We start from the raw sequence: 20,452 nt of genomic DNA on the forward strand, positions 1-20,452 counted from the left end.
TCTGTACTATCCAGACCTGTGTTATCAATGCTGTTTTTGAGACATGTTCAAGACATATATCTTTGAATACTATACCTTCTGACCAATGAGATTGTTTGTTCAAGCCTAGCTTCCTCCAGATTGGCTGCTGCCTGTCACATATGCCAGTCCATCACCAGGGTTTCCTGATGATTACCTACCTGGCAGTATGTCTACACAAGAGATTTTTTCCACATTCGCTGATCAAACATTATAGGCTATCCCCTTACTAACCCATCCTATATTTTCTGACAGTAATGAGTTACGCTCAACAAAGAATTTTTTAAGGATGGCCTAAGACAGCCCAAGTTCGTAAATTTCCAAGCAATACTACTCTATATTGAGCCTGCTATTTCAAGGATATTTGACCAGAAGCTCTGTGATTTTGGCCACGAGTTCTGACCGCGCGAAGTCATCCCTGGACTTGACAAGATAATCCATCAATCGCTTACAGATCACCTCTACGTTACTGCTGTTGGTCATCTGATACAGGAGGTCGTATGTCTGAAATTCAGAAACAGTAAATACTGTATTTGACTTGTACATCTAAAATGTTGTCCCTGACGGAGTTATTTTTCCTGATTCTGAAGGTTCCATTCATGTACAGTAGGTTCCTTACCGGATATATTACGTTTTGAAATGTAATATTGTACAAAAATTCATCTATTTATTCATTTATTTGACTGAAGTTTAACATACACTGCTGTTATCAAGAATATTTTTCTTACATGGTGGTATCTGGTTTTCTGAGCAGGAGTAAACCACCAGACTTGAGCAAGTAACTGATGAACTTTCTACGTCGCAGTGTCCATACTTTCACCAACACAAGAAGCATCAGGCTAAGCCATACGATGGATTTTTTTTTTTTTTTTTTTGATTGGTGTTTTACGTTGTACTCAAGAATATTTCACTTATACGACGGCGGCCAGCATTAAGGTGGGTGGAAACTGGGCACAGCCCGGGGGAAACCCACAACCATCCGCAGGTTGCTGGCAGACCTTCCCACTTACGGCCGAAGAGGAAGCCAGCATGAGCGTGACTTGAACTCACAGCGACCGCATTGGTGAGAGGCTCCTGGCCATACGATGGAAGATTTAATATTCTTCATATTCTGACAATAATCAGCTTGTTTTCTTTCCAACTTATAAAAATTCAAAATTATTCTCTCAATTCTTTCCACTGTCAAATTGGTATTTTTGATTTTTTCTTCTGAATGTGAAATGGGTTTGATATTTCAATTTCAATAGCCCTAACGCATAATTATGTCACTGTTTAATTACTACTGGTTAACTACTGGTTGTCAAATTGTGTACGGAGAACACAAATGACACTTCACCTTATATACACACGGCACTGAGGCATAAACACATCTTTTACAAACAATGCCTTGCAGCAAAGAATCGATGAGCTAATTAGGGTTTATAGCTTTTGAAGCCTGACCTTTCTCTGTATAGCCTGGTCAGTGTCGTCTAAACACTCAACCACGATCATCTGATAGTCCATGACAAACTCGGGACCCGCTCTCACCAGGTACCCCAGGGCTTTTAATCCTGCGGAACCAACAACAACAACATCTACACTTAAACTAGAGTTGTATTTATTTAACTGACGTTTTGTCAACATTTTTGACAGCGGTTCAATTTGTGTCTGCAGGAAACCTCACCAGGTGCATGTACCTGACAAACCTCCCACAGTAAAAACTAAAATTTTACACATAAAACATCATTAAATATAGACAAGTGTATTTTCCTCAAAACACCTGAACACTAAAACACAACATATACTTCATCAGACACCCGACCAGACACTCAACATGACACCCCACCCAGTCACATTATACTGACACTGAGCCAACCAGTCATGTTTCCTTGTTCTAACCTCTCAGTGCTGAGCGACAAGCAAGGCAACAACCAGTACCATTTTTTAGAGTCTTTGGTATGACCTGACCTGGGATTGATCCTGGGTCTCCTGACTTTGAGGTGGACACTCTAACCATTAGGCCACCGAAGCTGTCATTATAGAATTTGTATTAAATGGTTGATAACACTGTATTCAGACCTAACGGTTACCTAGGCAACAGGATAGTTTTGAGTTCGAACACTTTTACTGCAAATAGGCAAAAAGTTCTTCTACACTAGGTCCCGGCTGTACGTGGGAAGGCCTGTCAACAGCCTGCAGATTGTCATGGGTTTCCCCAAGGCAATCAAATAAATAGATAAATCTATACCAGATGGCCTGCCAGAAATGTAGGCAATTATCTTTGATTACATTCACATGAATTTCTGACAACAATTTCACAAAAACGTTACGTAGAGAAGAGAAACAATAGAGGAACTTGAGGATCTGAGAATTTGTGAAGCTAAGAAGCTCCTGGTGGAAATGGCTGTCATTTGTGCCTCCTGAACACGGCAAAAACAGGTAAGAGAAAATTAACATCAACAAAACTTGGCTAACACTTCTGACAATTCACACGGTATCATAGGATTACCTTTTTATGTTTAGTGACAGGAGAGTTCTATATCAAAACTTCTTTCTTACAAGTACATGTACAGTTTTTTAATCATTATCCAGAAGCTGCTTTTCAAGCTACTTTATCAAAGCCTTGAAACAGTTTCACAACCTAACCAACAAGTTTGCAAAGTATACATACATACCTGCATATCTCAAGTTATTCCCCTTTGATCGTAGAAACTTCCCGACGTAACTGGCAGCCTTGTACAGTAAATCTGTGTTGGGCCAGATAGTTGTTATGGTAACCACACACTCAAATAAGATGGCTGAAATGTGGAAGCGAACAAAATTTAAAAATAACACAAAGATCGTGCTATACAGGCTACCAATCTACAGGTAATTTCCAAAAACTTATACCACGTATTTTAAATCCATAATCAGCAATTTGAACAGGGGTCAGTTTTATGCCAGGTTAAGCCAAGGCTCTCGACATAAACCACAAACCTCTGGCAAGGTTCTGACCAACTTTTCCACGTGTGACTTACAGATATGCACATCACTTAATGAATGTTTGACTGCGCAAACAGTCACACGAGCGTCGTAAACCTCTTACAGTTACCAAGACACCTGAAACAGTGAGAGCAGGGAAAGCAGATACGAATTCCCTGTCTAAGACCGAGTTTGAACCCCCAAATATGCAACTGAAAGGCAGGCCCTTCCACCCACTAGGGCACAGCCCACTCCCTTGCAATAAATTGATTACAGTAACTGTTTTGTTCTAATCAAAAATATCTAAATGTGGAATTACACACACTGTGAGTACATGCTTTGTTTTGTTAAGATCTTTGTTAAGATTCCAGATGAAGAAAACTACATTAACTTCAATACCTGTGCTTTGCAGAAGCACATAAAGGCTTTAAAACCTTTGATGCCAACACTTAAGTTTTTCTGATAATAAATTTATAGAACTTCACAAAAACTCTTTCTCAAAAAAAGTGACCCTATATTAAGTTGGATGAATCAATCAGAATCAAACAAAATATTTCACTTTAAAAGTGATAAATTTCAGTTGAAATACAGTAGTTTCATATTGCGACAGCTGTAAAAACACTTGAAACAGGTGCCTGAGAAAACCAACTCACCTTGTTAAGTACCTGACACTTGATTACTTCAGACAACCAGCCTAGCCAAACCAACTCACCTTGTTAATTACCTGACACTTGATTACTTCAGACAACCAGCCTGCCCAAACCAACTCACCTTGCAAATTACCTGACATTTGATTACTTCAGACGACCAGCCTACCCAAACAAAATCACCTGGGTAATTACCTGACACTTGATTACTTCTGACAACCAGCCTACCCAAACCAACTCACCTTGCTAATTACCTGACACTTGATTACTTCAGACGACCAGCCTACCCAAACCAAATCACCTTGGTAATTACCTGACACTTGATTACTTCAGACGACCAGCCTACCCAAACAAAATCACCTTGGTAATTACCTGACACTTGATTACTTCTGACAACCAGCCTACCCAAACCAACTCACCTTGCTAATTACCTGACACTTGATTACTTCAGACGACCAGCCTACCCAAACCAAATCACCTTGGTAATTACCTGACACTTGATTACTTCAGACGACCAGCCTACCCAAACAAAATCACCTTGGTAATTACCTGACACTTGATTACTTCTGACAACCAGCCTACCCAAACCAACTCACCTTGCTAATTACCTGACACTTGATTACTTCAGACGACCAGCCTACCCAAACCAAATCACCTTGGTAATTACCTGACACTTGATTACTTCTGACAACCAGCCTACCCAAACCAACTCACCTTGCTAATTACCTGACACTTGATTACTTCAGACGACCAGCCTACCCAAACCAACTCATCTTGCTTATTACCTGACACTTGACTACTTCAAGCAACCAGCCTATCCAAACCAACTCACCTTGTTAATTACCTGACACTTGATTACTTCTGACAACCAGCCTATCCAAACCAACTCACCTTGTTAATTACCTGACACTTGATTACTTCAGACAACCAGCCTACCCAAACCAACTCACCTTGGTAATTAAATGACACCTGATTACTTCAGACCACCAGCCTACCCAAACCAACTCACCTTGCTAATTACCTGACACTTGATTACTTCAGACGACCAGCCTACCCAAACCAACTCATCTTGCTTATTACCTGACACTTGACTACTTCAAGCAACCAGCCTATCCAAACCAACTCACCTTGCTAATTACCTGACACTTGATTACTTCAGACGACCAGCCTACCCAAACCAACTCATCTTGCTTATTACCTGACACTTGACTACTTCAAGCAACCAGCCTATCCAAACCAACTCACCTTGTTAATTACCTGACACTTGATTACTTCAGACAACCAGCCTACCCAAACCAACTCATCTTGCTAATTACCTGACACTTGACTACTTCAAGCAACCAGCCTACCCAAACCAACTCACCTTGCTAATTACCTGACACTTGATTACTTCTGACAACCAGCCTACCCAAACCAAATCACCTTGCTAATTACCTGACACTTGATTACTTCAGACAACCAGCCTATCCAAACCAACTCACCTTGCTAATTACCTGACACTTGATTACTTCAGACCACCAGCCTATCCAAACCAACTCATCTTGCTAATTATCTGACACCTGATTACTTCAGACCACCAGCCTATCCAAACCAACTCATCTTGCTAATTATCTGACACTTGATTACTTCAGACAACCAGCCTACCCAAACCAACTCACCTTGCTAATTACCTGACACTTGATTACTTCAGACAACCAGCCTATCCAAACCAACTCACCTTGCTAATTACCTGACACTTGATTACTTCAGACAACCAGCCTATCCAAACCAAATCACCTTGGTAATTACCTGACACTTGATTACTTCAGACAACCAGCCTATCCAAACCAACTCACCTTGCTAATTACCTGACACTTGATTACTTCAGACGACCAGCCTACCCAAACAAAATCACCTTGGTAATTACCTGACACTTGATTACTTCAGACAACCAGCCTATCCAAACCAACTCACCTTGCTAATTACCTGACACTTGATTACTTCAGACAACCAGCCTATCCAAACCAACTCACCTTGCTAATTACCTGACACTTGATTACTTCAGACAACCAGCCTATCCAAACCAAATCACCTTGGTAATTACCTGACACTTGATTACTTCAGACAACCAGCCTACCCAAACCAACTCACCTTGCTAATTACCTGACACCTGATTACTTCAGACCACCAGCCTATCCAAACCAACTCATCTTGCTAATTATCTGACACTTGATTACTTCAGACGACCAGCCTACCCAAACCAACTCACCTTGCTAATTACCTGACACCTGATTACTTCAGACCACCAGCCTATCCAAACCAACTCATCTTGCTAATTATCTGACACCTGATTACTTCAGACCACCAGCCTATCCAAACCAACTCATCTTGCTAATTATCTGACACTTGATTACTTCAGACAACCAGCCTACCCAAACCAACTCACCTTGCTAATTACCTGACACTTGATTACTTCAGACAACCAGCCTATCCAAACCAACTCACCTTGCTAATTACCTGACACTTGATTACTTCAGACAACCAGCCTATCCAAACCAAATCACCTTGGTAATTACCTGACACTTGATTACTTCAGACAACCAGCCTACCCAGCAACAGATTTTTTCTTTAAAACAGCAACCTCATCCATCAAGGACAAGAAGCTTCTAATTGTCTGAATTCATACAGCTCAGCCAGCAAAGGTAAAAGTTTCTGCTGTACACCGATTTACTTTTCGCGGCATCTTAACACAGCTACACGCAGTTATAAAGAATGAATGAATGTTTGAATGAACGCCACATGGGCAATATTTCAGCCATATCATGGCGAGCAGTCATAAAGTTACAAGTTAGATTACCTGTCACTATAACAGAATGCTGTGGCACATCAAGTCACATTATCATAAATCACCCTAGAGGACATAAAATTTCGTCCACAAGAGTGCACAATTAGATGCAAATAAATGTCACAATATGTTACTTTTGGTGCTGATGGATATCACACACATATGTACAGGTGTGTCATGTATTCTGATGGATATCACACACATATGTACAGGTGTGTCATGTATTCTGATGGATATCACACACATATGTACAGGTGTGTCATGTATTCTGATGGATATCACACACATACATGTATGTACAGGTGTGTCTTATGCATTCTAATGGATATTACGCCAAGCTTAAACAAACAAGTCTAGACCACAACAACGACATCTGGCTTACCAAAAGCTGCATTGTCCCTCACAGTGGCTCTTTCCAAAGTCTCTGTTAACACACCGTACATCAGAGCACTTGACCTGCACAAGTATACAGGTACAAAGACACGCATATGGTTGTATCAAGGGTTAATTTGATAGACAGGACAATTCTATTCGTTCATTTCTTTATCTGTTTGTTGTTTAATAACATAATATTTTGCCAAAAAGATATCAGTCAGTTTTAAGGGCGGAGGAAACTGAAGTGCACGAGATAAACCACCGACCTCTGGCAAGTTACTGACAAACTTTGTCACGTGACTTGAAAATCTTCACACCATACTGGTGAAGGAGAGTACTTACATCTGCCCAAAAAGTGCATTTTTAGAGGTAAATACAGGTAAAGGTCATACAATATTACCTAAGATGCTGTAATTTCATACATTTTCCAAGGAGAATATCCTTCAACCTTCCTAAAAAAAAACCCCCAAAAACCTCTTTCTAAAATCAACAGAACTGTCCTTATCAGGATAAATGATTGATTTATTCAAGGAGCAATATTTCACTTATGTGACGGTCACAAGCATTATGGTGGGTGGAAACTGGGCAGAGCCTAGGAGAAACCCACAACCATTCGATAGCTGCTGACAGACCTTCCCACGTACGGCCGGAGAGGCAAAATGAGTGATTTATTCATGGAGCAATATTTCACTTATATGACGGTCACGAGCATTATGGTGGGTGGAAACCGAGCAGAGCCTAGGAGAAACCCACAACCATTCGATAGCTGCTGACAGACCTTCCCACGTACGGCCGGAGAGGCATGAGTGATTTATTCAAGGAGCAATATTTCACTTATGTGACGGTCACGAGCATTATGGTGGGTGGAAACTGGGCAGAGCCTAGGAGAAACCCACAACCATTCGATAGCTGCTGACAGACCTTCCCACGTACAGCCGGAGAGGCAAAATGAGTGATTTATTCAAGGAGCAATATTTCACTTATGTGACGGTCACGAGCATTATGGTGGGTGGAAACCGGGCAGAGCCTAGGAGAAACCCACAACCATTCGATAGCTGCTGAGAGAACTTCCCACGTACAGCCGGAGAGGCAAAATGAGTGATTTATTCAAGGACGAATATTTAACCTATACGACGACAACCAGTGGTGGGTGGAAACCGGGCAGAGCCTAGGAGAAACCCACAACCATTCGATAGCTGCTGACAGACCTTCCCACGTACAGCCAGAGAGGCAAAATGAGTGATTTATTCAAGGAGCAATATTTCACTTATATGACGGTCACGAGTATTATGGTGGGTGGAAACCGGGCAGAGCCTAGGAGAAACCCACAACCATTCGATAGCTGCTGACAGAACTTCCCACGTACAGCCGGAGAGGCAAAATGAGTGATTTATTCATGGAGCAATATTTCACATATATGACGGTCACGAGTATTATGGTGGGTGGAAACCGGGCAGAGCCTAGGAGAAACCCACAACCATTCGATAGCTGCTGACAGACCTTCCCACGTACAGCCAGAGAGGCAAAATGAGTGATTTATTCAAGGAGCAATATTTCACTTATGTGACGGTCAGGAGCATTATGGTGGGTGGAAACTGGGCAGAGCCTAGGAGAAACCCACAACCATTCGATAGCTGCTGACAGACCTTCCCACGTACGGCCGGAGAGGCAAAATGAGTGATTTATTCAAGGACAAATATTTAACCTATACGACGACAACCAGTGGTGGGTGGAATATCTATGTCAAAAGTAGTAAATACAGATGATGATAATAGACTGTACTGTACTTTTTAAGTCACACATTTTGATTCCAACAGATTTATCCAGATTCAGCATAGGGGAAATTGTGTTAATTTATTTATTTATTTGATTGGTGATTTACGCTGTACTCAAGAATATTTCACTTACACGATGGTGGCCAGCAATATGGCGGGAGGAAACCGAGCAGAGCACGGGGGGAAACCCACGACCAGCTTTGTTTTAACTTTCATTATTTCTTTTCCGAAAAATTTAATGCTAGCATCAAAAGTATAAGTTTAAGGCCCTTATGTACTTTTGAAAAGAGAAATTTTATATAACAAGCTTCAGAGAAAATACAGTATTCCACAGCCTTGCTTTACTGTCCCTCACCTTTCCTGCCCTTGCCCCAGAGCGGCCAGTATTTTCAGCAGCTTAATCTGTACCCATGGGGCAGGGATGGAGTGGTAGTCTAAGTCTGAGGGCAACTTCCTGCTGATCACCTGGCTAAGGGTGTTCACAAACCCCTGGGTGAGGCCACGGTGTGGGGAGGGGTTCTCCTGAAATACACAAGGCAAAAATTTAAAACAAGTCATGAAATGGAGTTTGTATTCTCCCGAAACCATGTTCAAGTACATGCATTGTTATTCTTCAATATTTTCGCACGTTTGCAAGGCGTGTACTCAAGCATATTCTGAACGCATTAGTCTGTGTACTCTGATAAAATTACACTTTCTGTGAAGCCCTGAAACTGCCCAATCCAACCAATGTAGTAGGTTAGGGTATATGTATGCAAAGAATTAGCAATGAAAACTGGTTTCCTCCCACTGTAATGCTGGCCGTAATCATATATGAGAAATATTCTAGAGTTCAGCGTAAAACACCAATGAAATAAATAAACAAATAAACAGTGAAAATTTGGTTGAAGTTTACAACAAGTCATGGATAGGAGTTCGGACAGTCCTAAAACACAGTACTTTCAGTACATGCATGCCATGAGTGAATATGAATATCAGGATTCTTAAAAAATAAACAATTTTAAAGTTTACAGCACTCTATGAATACAGGTTCTCCTGGACTAAACAAAGCCCCACCACAGTGTACTGCCACTTGGCCATTCAACGCTTCTCATACCTTCACCCTAACTGCCAATAGAGGCATACAAAGAGTACTATAATTGAAGTCCACGACCTGATCCCGTTCAGAACTGAACAGTTTTCCTGTCCATGAGGCGGACACTGTAACCACTCAGCCATTACTATGTAGTCAAAGACAATGCCCTCGCATCACATCATATCATTTACTGGCATAGACTTAGCTAGAATTTAAAATCAGGCCGTCTCATTTCCAATTTTATCCTGTCTCTTCCATGTTAATTTTATCAGAATAGGGCGTGACTGAGACAGTCACCTGGTTAAACCTATATTTACTAGTGATGGTGACACTGAAGTGGCTTAACAATGGGCTGCAGACCTCACATCACCTCATGTGTCAATGCTACAGGTGACACTGAGGTGGCTTAACAAAGTGCTGCAGACCTCACATCACCTCCGGGGTCAATACTACAGGTGACATTGAAGTGGCTTAACAAAGGGCTGCAGACCTCACATTACCTCATGTGTCAATACTACACGTGACACTCAAGTGGCTTAACAATGGGCTGCAGACCTCACATCACCTCATGTGTCAATACAACAGGTGACACTCAAGTGGCTTAACAAAGGGCTGCAGACCTCACATCACCTCATGTGTCAATGCTACAGGTGACACTGAGGTGGCTTAACTAAGTGCTGCAGACCTCACATCACCTCCGGGGTCAATACTACAGGTGACATTGAAGTGGCTTAACAAAGGGCTGCAGACCTCACATTACCTCATGTGTCAATACTACACGTGACACTCAAGTGGCTTAACAATGGGCTGCAGACCTCACATCACCTCATGTGTCAATACAACAGGTGACACTGAGGTGGCTTAACAAAGGGCTGCAGACCTCACATCACCTCATGTGTCAATGCTACAGGTGACACTCAAGTGGCTTAACAAAGGGCTGCAGACCTCACATCTCTTCATGCCTCAATGCTACAGGTGACACTCAAGTGGCTTAACAAAGGGCTGCAGACCTCACATCTCCTCATGCCTCAATGCTACAGGTGACACTCAAGTGGCTTAACAAAGTGCTGCAGACCTCACATCACCTCCGGCGTCAATACCACAGGTGACACTGAAGTGGCTTAACAATGGGCTGCTTACCTCACATCACCTCATGTGTCAATACAACAGGTGACACTCAAGTGGCTTAACAAAGGGCTGTAGACCTCACATCTCCTCATGCATCAATACTACAGGTGACACTCAAGTGGCTTAACAAAGTGCTGCAGACCTCACATCACCTCCGGCGTCAATACCACAGGTGACACTGAAGTGGCTTAACAAAGGGCTGCAGACCTCACATCTCCTCATGTATCAATACTACAGGTGACACTGAGGTGGCATAACAAAGGGCTGCAGACCTCACATCACCTTATGCGTCAATACTACAGGTGACACTCAAGTGGCTTAACAAAGTGCTGCAGACCTCACATCACCTCCGGCGTCAATACCACAGGTGACACTGAAGTGGCTTAACAATGGGCTGCATACCTCACATCACCTCATGTGTCAATACAACAGGTGACACTCAAGTGGCTTAACAAAGGACTGCAGACCTCACATCTCCTCATGCATCAATACTACAGGTGGCACTGAGGTGCCTTAACAAAGGGCTGCAGACCTCACATCACCTCATGTGTCAATACAACAGGTGACAGTGAAGTGGCTTAGCAAAGGGCTGCAGACCTCACATCTCCTCATGCGTCAATACTACAGGTGACACTGAGGTGGCTTAACAAAGGGCTGCAGACCTCACATCTCCTCATGTGTCAATGCTACAGGTGACACTCAAGTGGCTTAACAAAGGGCTGCAGATCTCACATCTCCTCATGCGTCAATACTACACGTGACACTCAAGTGGCTTAACAAAGTGCTGCAGACCTCACATCACCTCATGTGTCAATACTACAGGTGACACTCAAGTGGCTTAACAAAGGGCCGCAGACCTCACATCTCCTCATGCGTCAATACTACAGGTGACACTGAGGTGGCTTAACAAAGGGCTGCAGACCTCACATCTCCTCATGCCTCAATGCTACAGGTGACAACGAAGTGGCATAACAAAGGGCTGCAGACCTCACATCACCTCATGCGTCAATACTACAGGTGACACTGAGGTGGCATAACAAAGGGCTGCAGACCTCACATCACCTCATGCGTCAATGCTACAGGTGACACTCAAGTGGCTTAACAAAGGACTGTAGACATCACATCTCCTCATGCGTCAATACTACAGGTGACACTGAGGTGGCTTAACAAAGGGCTGCAGACCTCACATCTCCTCATGCCTCAATGCTACAGGTGACACTCAAGTGGCTTAACAAAGGACTGCAGATCTTACATCTCCTCATGCGTCAATACTACACGTGACACTGAGGTGGCTTAACAAAGAGCCACAGACCTCACATCACCTCATGCGTCAATACTACAGGTGACACTGAGGTGGCTTAACAAAGGGCTACAGACCTCACATCACCTTATGCGTCAATACTACAGGTGACACTGAGGTGGCTTAACAAAGGACTGTAGACATCACATCTCCTCATGCGTCAATACTACAGGTGACACTGAGGTGGCTTAACAAAGGGCTACAGACCTCACATCACCTTATGCGTCAATACTACAGGTGACACCATTTGTTACAGCTTAAAAAGCTTTCTCACCAGTAACAACTGCAGGTAGATATGAAGGGCAGCAGCCATCACCCCGGGGTCCTTATCACAGAGCGCCTCCCTGAACCTGTCTCCCAGGTGCTGGACTGACCCAGGGGACTTGAGTTGGAACTTCTGTAGACACATCACTGCCTTCTTCCTCACCACAGGCCTGTAATATTGATTAACTGATTTAGTTAGAAATCAATATTAATCAATATAAATCTCGTTAGTTAGAAAATGGGACATTATTCTATTATATACGTATCATGATGGTGCCCAGTTTCCTCCCACCATAATGTTGGCTCCCTTCATATAAGTAAGACATTCTTTTAGTACGTGGCATAAAACTCCAATCAAATAAATAAATAAATATCATTAATACGTTTCCTAGCAGCATGCCTGAATTTCGACATATTTCTATACATACTGTACAGACAATATATCAATATATTATATAGACTATACATATTGTGCTGCCTCAGGAGAATGCCAAGCTTAAGACACCAGACGAGACATTGTGCCCGTTCATAATACAACCCACAGCATGACTGCATGACACCAAATGAATGAATGCTTGGGGTTTAACGTCGTGCTTAAAATTTTTTTACGTCATATGACGCCGGGGTGAGTCCATGCCACCGAAGGGCTGGCGCCACTGGAGTATCATGCCAAAGACACCAGACATGACATCCCACCCTGTAATATTATACTGACACTGTGCAGGCCAGTCATGTTTCTCTAACCTCTCAGTGCTCAGTGCCAAGCAAGGCAACAAAACAAGTATTATTTTAAAGTCTTTGGTATGACGAGACCTGGGTTTGACCTGGGATCAAAAGGTCATGACAAAGATGTTAAGTGAGCATTAGGAGCAGAGAATTCCTACTCTTGTATTAATTCAAGGAATGTCCACCACATCCCCCATTTCTACATTTATCCCCCATTTCTACATTTACCCATTTCTACATTTGTCCCCCATTTATCCTACATTTACCCCCAGTTCTACATTTATCCCCCATTTCTACATTTACCCATTTCTACATTTATCCGCCATTTCTACATTTATCTCCCATTTCTACATTTACCCATTTCTACCTTTATCCCCCATTTCTACATTTATCTCCCATTTCTACATTTATGCCCCATTTATCCTACATTTACCCCCAGTTCTACATTTATCCCCCATTTCTACATTTATCCCCCATTTACCCCCCGTTTCTACATTTATCCCCCATGAACATGATTTTTTTTTTTTTGGATTGGTGTTTTACGCCGTACACAAGAATATTTCACTAATACGACGGCGGCCAGCATTATGATGGGTTGAAACCGGGTAGAACCCGGGGGAAACCCCCGACCATCCGCAGGTAGCTGATAGACGTTCCCACATACGGCCGGAGAGAAAGCCAGCATGAGCTGGACTTGAACTCACAGCGACCGCATTGGTGAGAGGCTGCTGGGTCATTACGCTGCGCTAGCGCGTTAACCAACTGAGCCACGGAGGCCCCCCCATGAATATGATGAACACACAGCATACAAACTTGAAGATGATACATTTACTTACTTATTTATTAATTTGATAGTTGTATTACGCTGAACTCAATAATATGTCACTCTTATCAGGGTAGCCAGTACAATGGCGGGAGAGAAGCGGGCAGAGAATCGGGGAATTACGCTCATATACACATATACCTGGGATGTTTCAGTGAGCCTACTTGGGGTGTTTCAGTTTTACTAAGCCCAAGTGGGATGTTTCAGTTTACCAACCAGGTATGTTTCAGTTTCACTAAGCCTACCTGGGATGTTTCACCAAGCCTACCTCTGATGCTTCCGTGAGCCCACTTGGGATGCATCAGTTTCACTAAGCCGCTCTGGGATGTTTCAGTTTCACTAAGCCGCTCTGAAATGTTTCAGTTTCACTAAGCCTCTCTGAAATGTTTCAGTTTCACAACGCCTACCTGGGTTATTTCAGCTTCATGAAGCCTACAAAGCATGTTTCAGTTTCACTAAGCCACATGAGATATTTCAGTTTTCAGCTACCTGGGTTGTTTCACTTTCACTAAGCCTACCTGGGATGTTTCAGTTTCTCCAGGACAGAAGGAAGTAACATGGGAGCCATTTCTGTGTTGACTAGTTGGCACACTGCCAACAATCCCATACAGTTCTCCAACAAATTGCTGCTTGACAAATCCTGTAACAAAAATATTTATTTATTTATCTGATTGGTGTTTTACGCTGTACTCAAGAATATTTCACTTTTACGACGGCGGCCAGCATTATGGTGGGAGGAAACCGGGCAGAGCCCAGAGGAAACCCAGGGCCATCCGCCGGCTGTTGGCAGACCTGTAACAGAAATAACATACATGTATGTGCGTCTGTTGGATACATGCATACGTGTGTACTGAATACATGCATATATGTGTCTGTTGGATACATGCATACGTGTGTACTGAATACATGAGTATATGTGTGTACAGAATACATGCATACATGTGTACTGAATACATGAATATATGTGTGTACTGAATACATGAATATATGTGTGTACTGAATACATGAATATATGTGTGTACTGAATACATGCATACATGTGTACTGAATACATGAATATATGTGTGTACTGAATACATGAATATATGTGTGTACTGAATACATGAATATACGTGTGTACTGAATACATGAATATATGTGTGTACTGAATACATGCATACGTGTGTACTGAATACATGCATATGTGTCTGTTGGATACATGCATACGTGTGTACTGAATACATGAGTATATGTGTGTACAGAATACATGAGTAAATATGTGTACTGAATACATGAGTATATGTGTGTACTGAATACATGAATATATGTGTGTACTGAATACATGCATACGTGTGTACTGAATACATGCATATGTGTCTGTTGGATACATGCATACGTGTGTACTGAATACATGATTATATGTGTGTACAGAATACATGAATATATGTGTGTACTGAATACATGCTTACATGTGTACTGAATACATGAGTAAATATGTGTACTGAATACATGAATATATGTGTGTACTGAATACATGAATATATGTGTGTACTGAATACATGAGCATATGTGTGTACTGAATACATGAATATATGTGTGTACTTAATACATGAATATATGTGTGTACTGAATATATGTTTGAGTACAGCTTAAAACACAAATCAAATAAATAAATAAGAATACATGTATACATGTGTACTGAACATAGCGACAGTTTACTTAAGAGTTCAGAGCATTACAAATTGTGCATCAATATAAACGAAGTACAAAATTATTCTCTGTCAAGTTATTCTTGTTTAGGCAATGCTGTTTTCATTAAAAGTTCTTTGTGGCGGCTTTATGACAGGAGATATGACACATGATACTGACAATGGGACGATGAGGATTTAGCTTATACTCTTTACATTTCTATTAGCCTGTAAGGCAGGAGGTTAGGCAGGTCAGGGGTGAGAATGACTGGTAATTCACTCCTTTTAAAGAACTCAAAATAAAAATCATGACCACATTTAGTCATTAAGAAGATGACTTATTGAAATGGAAATACATGAATTCAAAATTTCAGACAAACAAGTAAGTGTTGGATGTGTTTTATCCTCTTCTAAATTGTTTTACAATCACATAAATGAAATATTAATACTTTTCACCCATTAAAACCATAATTACACGTCAATACTCTAAGAACTGAAAATATCAAACATTTTGACCTCTGTAGCTACTTGGTGAAATGCCCTGGCTTCCTTCAGGTTTCCTTCACCAACAAACTTTTCCCCTGATAACCACACAAGTGACACATTAATGTGTTGGTACTTGGCGAAATGCCCTGGCTTCCTCCAGGTTTCCTTCACTAACAAACTTTTCCCCTGATAACCACACAAGTGACACATTAATGTGTTGGTACTTGGTGAAATGCCCTGGCTTCCTCCAGGTTTCCTTCACTAACAAACTTTTCCCCTGATAACCACACAAGTGACACATTAATGTGTTAGTACTTGGTGAAATGCCCTGGCTTCCTCCAGGTTTCCTTCACTAACAAACTTTTCCCCTGATAACCACACAAGTGACACATTAATGTGTTGGTACTTGGTGAAATGCCCTGGCTTCCTCCAGGTTTCCTTCACTAACAAACTTTTCCCCTGATAACCACACAAGTGACACATTAATGTGTTGGTACTTGGCGAAATGCCCTGGGTTCCTCCAGGTGTACTTCCCCAACAAACTTTTCCCCTGATAATCACACAAGTGAAATATTCTTGAGTAGGCTAATGGTGTAATATAATTAGTCAAACAAATAACCTACCTTCTGAATAGTGTTGATAAGAAGCAAGACTAGTTCATGGTTCTCATGGAGAAGTAAAGAGGCAGCCAGATAGCCTGATCCAAAAAGGACAGATACAGAAGAAATTATAGGCAAACTGCAAAACAGATGTGTAAGGCCTCTCATCCTATGGCATTAAGCTTTTGTTGTGAAAATAACCAACAATATTTCTGCAACATAAACTTTTCCATTTGTCATTAGTTGTGCCTTTTTGGAAGGCTGATGCACCCTACCCCTGAAATGTGCACCCTGCCCCTTTTTAAGACCCTACTCTGTTTTCTTGCTAAGAGTCAGGTTACAAAAACTTTAAATATTCCTGTCTTGTCTCTCTCTTTCTCTTTAAAACTTCATGAACATTATGAAGCTCAAAAGTCAAGGGGAGAGAAACCCTGGTGTTGTGAAAAAAGTCAAGGGGAGAGAAACCCTGGTGTTGTGAAAAAAGTCAAGGGGAGAGAAACCCTGGTGTTGTGAAAAAAGTCAAGGGGAGAGAAACCCTGGTGTTTTGAAAAAAGAATTACACAATGTTTAAATGTTGGAGAATTACTTCTGGTCACATTTCATATATGGGTAAACCATAAAAAATCAAAAAATACCCCGTATACTAATAAGTAATGGGATTTCAGTAAATGTACAATACTTGTATAGATTTAAAAGTTCATCAGACTCATTTTAAGAGTGCTTGAAAGTAAGGAATCGACTGATTTATAGAGGGCATTTTCACAAAAAGATTTAAAAAGTAAATTGAAAATGAGTGATTTTTTTTTCATACAAATATGTTATATTTCTTACAGTTTAACCTACCATACTTAAGTATTACCTTCAGAGAAGGAATTCAATTTCCACCAACAAAGTTTATACAACAACTATCTCAAGAGTAGAGAAAACACATGTTTGGGTGAGTTTTGAACTTATGCATGTCCACCCAGCCGTGTTAAGAACACCTTGGTGTGGATACTTGCCATTACATACCTTGCACTGGTCTTAATCATAGTCCAACAGCAGAACTAAGGTTTTTAAGACAGGATCTTTTCTCATATTTTATGTTTTCCGATTACATTCTTGTTTGTCTTGGCCATTATTAGCATTCTCTACCCTTTGGGAGTGAGATCGGGCCATAAGAATCTGTGCATTACCTCGAAAGTGAAATTCCAAATTCATGGGGCCATCAAACACGTGCATGTTGCTAAAACTGTTTACAATTACAAGTGACGTCCAAAATTCTCCTGCACTCAAACTCCAGGACATGCAAAGTCCTAGCGACAGCTGGAGATTACCTATGCGTTTCTCCTGTAGCTTCCCATGCTGAGCCAGCTTAACAGCATGGATGCAGGCAAAGTTAACATCGTATCCCAGCATCCCACAGTAAATCACCCGCACCATATAGTCTTTAACCTGAGACTGAAAAAAAAAAAAAAAAAATAATAATATAAATAAATAAAATTAACCTTTTCTTGTGATCCTTCTATATATTGTTCAGTTTTCACAGAGAAATGAGCATTTAATATCAAAGCAAAAAAGGCATGACAATACATGCCACTTAAATTGACTTAGAAATGTGTGTGTACACAGGCAGCTACAAAACAGGAAACAGAAATCTGGTTGCTATGGCAAGTCCAGCTATAGAAACAATCCTCAATATATCTTTTTAAAATTAATAAAACTTACAGAATATGGAAAATGGGCAATCTGACAGATGAAATTTACAATAGCTGTTATGGTCAATGAGACAAATCAAATTCAAAGTGTACTCACAGTGGAAACATCTGGCTGTGAGAAGCGTTGCTGTAGCACCTTGAGTTCTCTTTGAATAACAGTATCCTCTTCCTAAAACAGACAAGAAGCACCAAGTTAGTCCAGCCTGGAGGAAATTCAGACAGCCGTAAATTAGATCTAGGGTTCTCAAAACCTTTCATTTTATCACTATCATATATATATATATATATATGCAGACATAAGCTCATTTCTGAAACAAAACACACCACTGATGCACTCGATCTCAAATTAACCCTGATTAGGGCCACTATGTCCCAGTAGTGTATGACTTCATAAAGACAAACAGAGCACTAGAGTGTATGAAGTATACAGTAGATGACAGACTACTAAACACTACTTTTTTTTTCAATCTGCTTCTCAGTTGATCATTGTTAAAGCAATTCTTCAGAGAGCGGACATCACTCTACCACCACATTAAGAAAAATTATTTCCCCCTTAAATTACGCAGTTCTACTGAAGAATTGCTTTGATTTTCATAATTTACACTGCTACATCAATTGACAATCCAATGACTAACTGTATTCAAAAACAAGTATAAAACAAAACACATTTATACAAAAACAATCAGGGACACTGTAAAATTAGCTCAAAGCTAAGCTGGACGTTCCTACCGGAACACCCAGCTTCGGTCACATTGACTTCCACCTGGACAATTTCACAAAAACACAAAACGGCTCGCCCCCTAACTTTTTTCTGTTATCCACCAATTCCCTAAAAAGCCCGAAAAGTAATATGTCAAAGCCAGCATTGGTAAACCATCTTTCAACAGTAATCCTGCCGTTAAACTTTTCGAGCGTTTTAGGGAATCTACGTATAGCAAAAGTACGGTAGGGTTCGAGCCGTTTTGTATTTTAGTGAAGTTGTCGACGTGGGAGTCTATATGACCGAAGCTGGGCGTTGCGGTAGGAACGTCCAGCTCAGCTTAGCTTTGGGCTATGTCAAATGTGTGTAAAACTTCCAAATTACATGTGTATTTCTCGCACTGCACAGTGCTCGAATGAAGTTCTCAAACCCCTTGGACGCGCCGCGGACTTTGACACTCCCCTGCGGTGCACCGCTGATGCTACTTATCAAGTTCTCATTCAAAAGCCTAGATAACGAAGAAACCGTGTTTTCTATCACATCCGACATTGCTTACAGCCTTGAGAAATAAATAAACCACAGCACATTGTCGACAGTTTCGTTTTTCCCAAGGGCCGGAAGTGGTTTACGTGAAACTGCAAGTAAAACAAGATGCGCCACCTAGCGTACAAACTGTCATCATTTGTTTGCTGTCGCACTTGTGATTATCCTTATAGGCGGCAATAGTGACTCTAACGCCGAAAGGTTGGAGGAAATAGAACTCTTTGGTACTAGAATTGAAGTGACGTTGGCAAAATGTCTAAACAAATGTTAGTATAAGGGAGGTAATTTCTGAAGTAAGGCAATGAATTCTCAGTTGTCTCCCTTAGTATATAGAGTCATTCTCATGGATTGGAATATACAGTTGCAATAATGTATCACTCGCGTCACTCGAAGAGGAGAGAGGTCCATTGTTGGGACTATGGAATATAAATCGTTTTAATCATTCTAATCTTCAAACGTGGGAATCAATTTTGTGACATTAACATTGTGACAAAAACATATTTTAGCAATAAAATTTACCAGAAACTACTGGTACCCGTATATATAAGAAGAAAACGTAAGCTGTTGATACAAAAGAATGACAAACTTTGTAGATTTACATGTACAGTTCTTTGTCACGTACATGGTGCACGCATAACGGGTCACAATGCTTTCTTCAGAATGAATTGTCAAACACAGGTGGGTTGATAGATGGCTTTACATTTTACAATCCTCGCCTGTGTCTGTATCTTTATGTACGTCCGCGTGCAGATTACAGTCATGACTTTTATATAAAAAAAAATAAATGGGATTTTTTTGTTGACTGGGAGGGAAAAGGTGTAAAGCTATTATGATGTAGAAATTATAGGCTATATAGCTCACCCGC

General features: G+C 41.1%; 1 protein-coding gene across 1 annotated transcript; it reads right to left on the reverse strand.

Annotated features, from left to right (window-relative positions):
- Positions 1 to 372: 372 nt before the first annotated feature.
- On the reverse strand, positions 373 to 19,640 carry LOC135464034 (AP-4 complex subunit epsilon-1-like). The gene is made up of 11 exons (XM_064741509.1): positions 19,429 to 19,640; positions 18,442 to 18,513; positions 17,964 to 18,087; positions 16,672 to 16,745; positions 14,414 to 14,535; positions 12,357 to 12,516; positions 8,935 to 9,101; positions 6,812 to 6,885; positions 2,673 to 2,795; positions 1,459 to 1,568; positions 373 to 522 (listed from the first exon to the last, which is right to left on the reverse strand). Exons 1-11 carry the CDS (start codon positions 19,591 to 19,593, stop codon positions 373 to 375), a joined length of 1,341 nt encoding a protein of 446 aa, XP_064597579.1. The 5' UTR covers positions 19,594 to 19,640.
- Between the last annotated feature and the right edge of the window lie 812 nt (positions 19,641 to 20,452).

Source organism: Liolophura sinensis, chromosome 3, assembly GCF_032854445.1.
Source record: "Liolophura sinensis isolate JHLJ2023 chromosome 3, CUHK_Ljap_v2, whole genome shotgun sequence".
Classification (NCBI taxonomy): Eukaryota; Metazoa; Mollusca; class Polyplacophora; order Chitonida; family Chitonidae; genus Liolophura; species Liolophura sinensis.

Coding starts and splice junctions, on each gene's coding strand:
- LOC135464034 (XM_064741509.1), bottom strand. CDS start 19,593: ATGTCGGATGTGATAGAAAACACGGTTTCTTCGTTATCTAGGCTTTTG. Junction 18,514..19,428: donor GCAGTGCGAGAAATACACAT/GTAATTTGGAAG, acceptor TGTCTGTTTTAG/GAAGAGGATACTGTTATTCA. Junction 18,088..18,441: donor CACAGCCAGATGTTTCCACT/GTGAGTACACTT, acceptor TTTTTTTTTCAG/TCTCAGGTTAAAGACTATAT.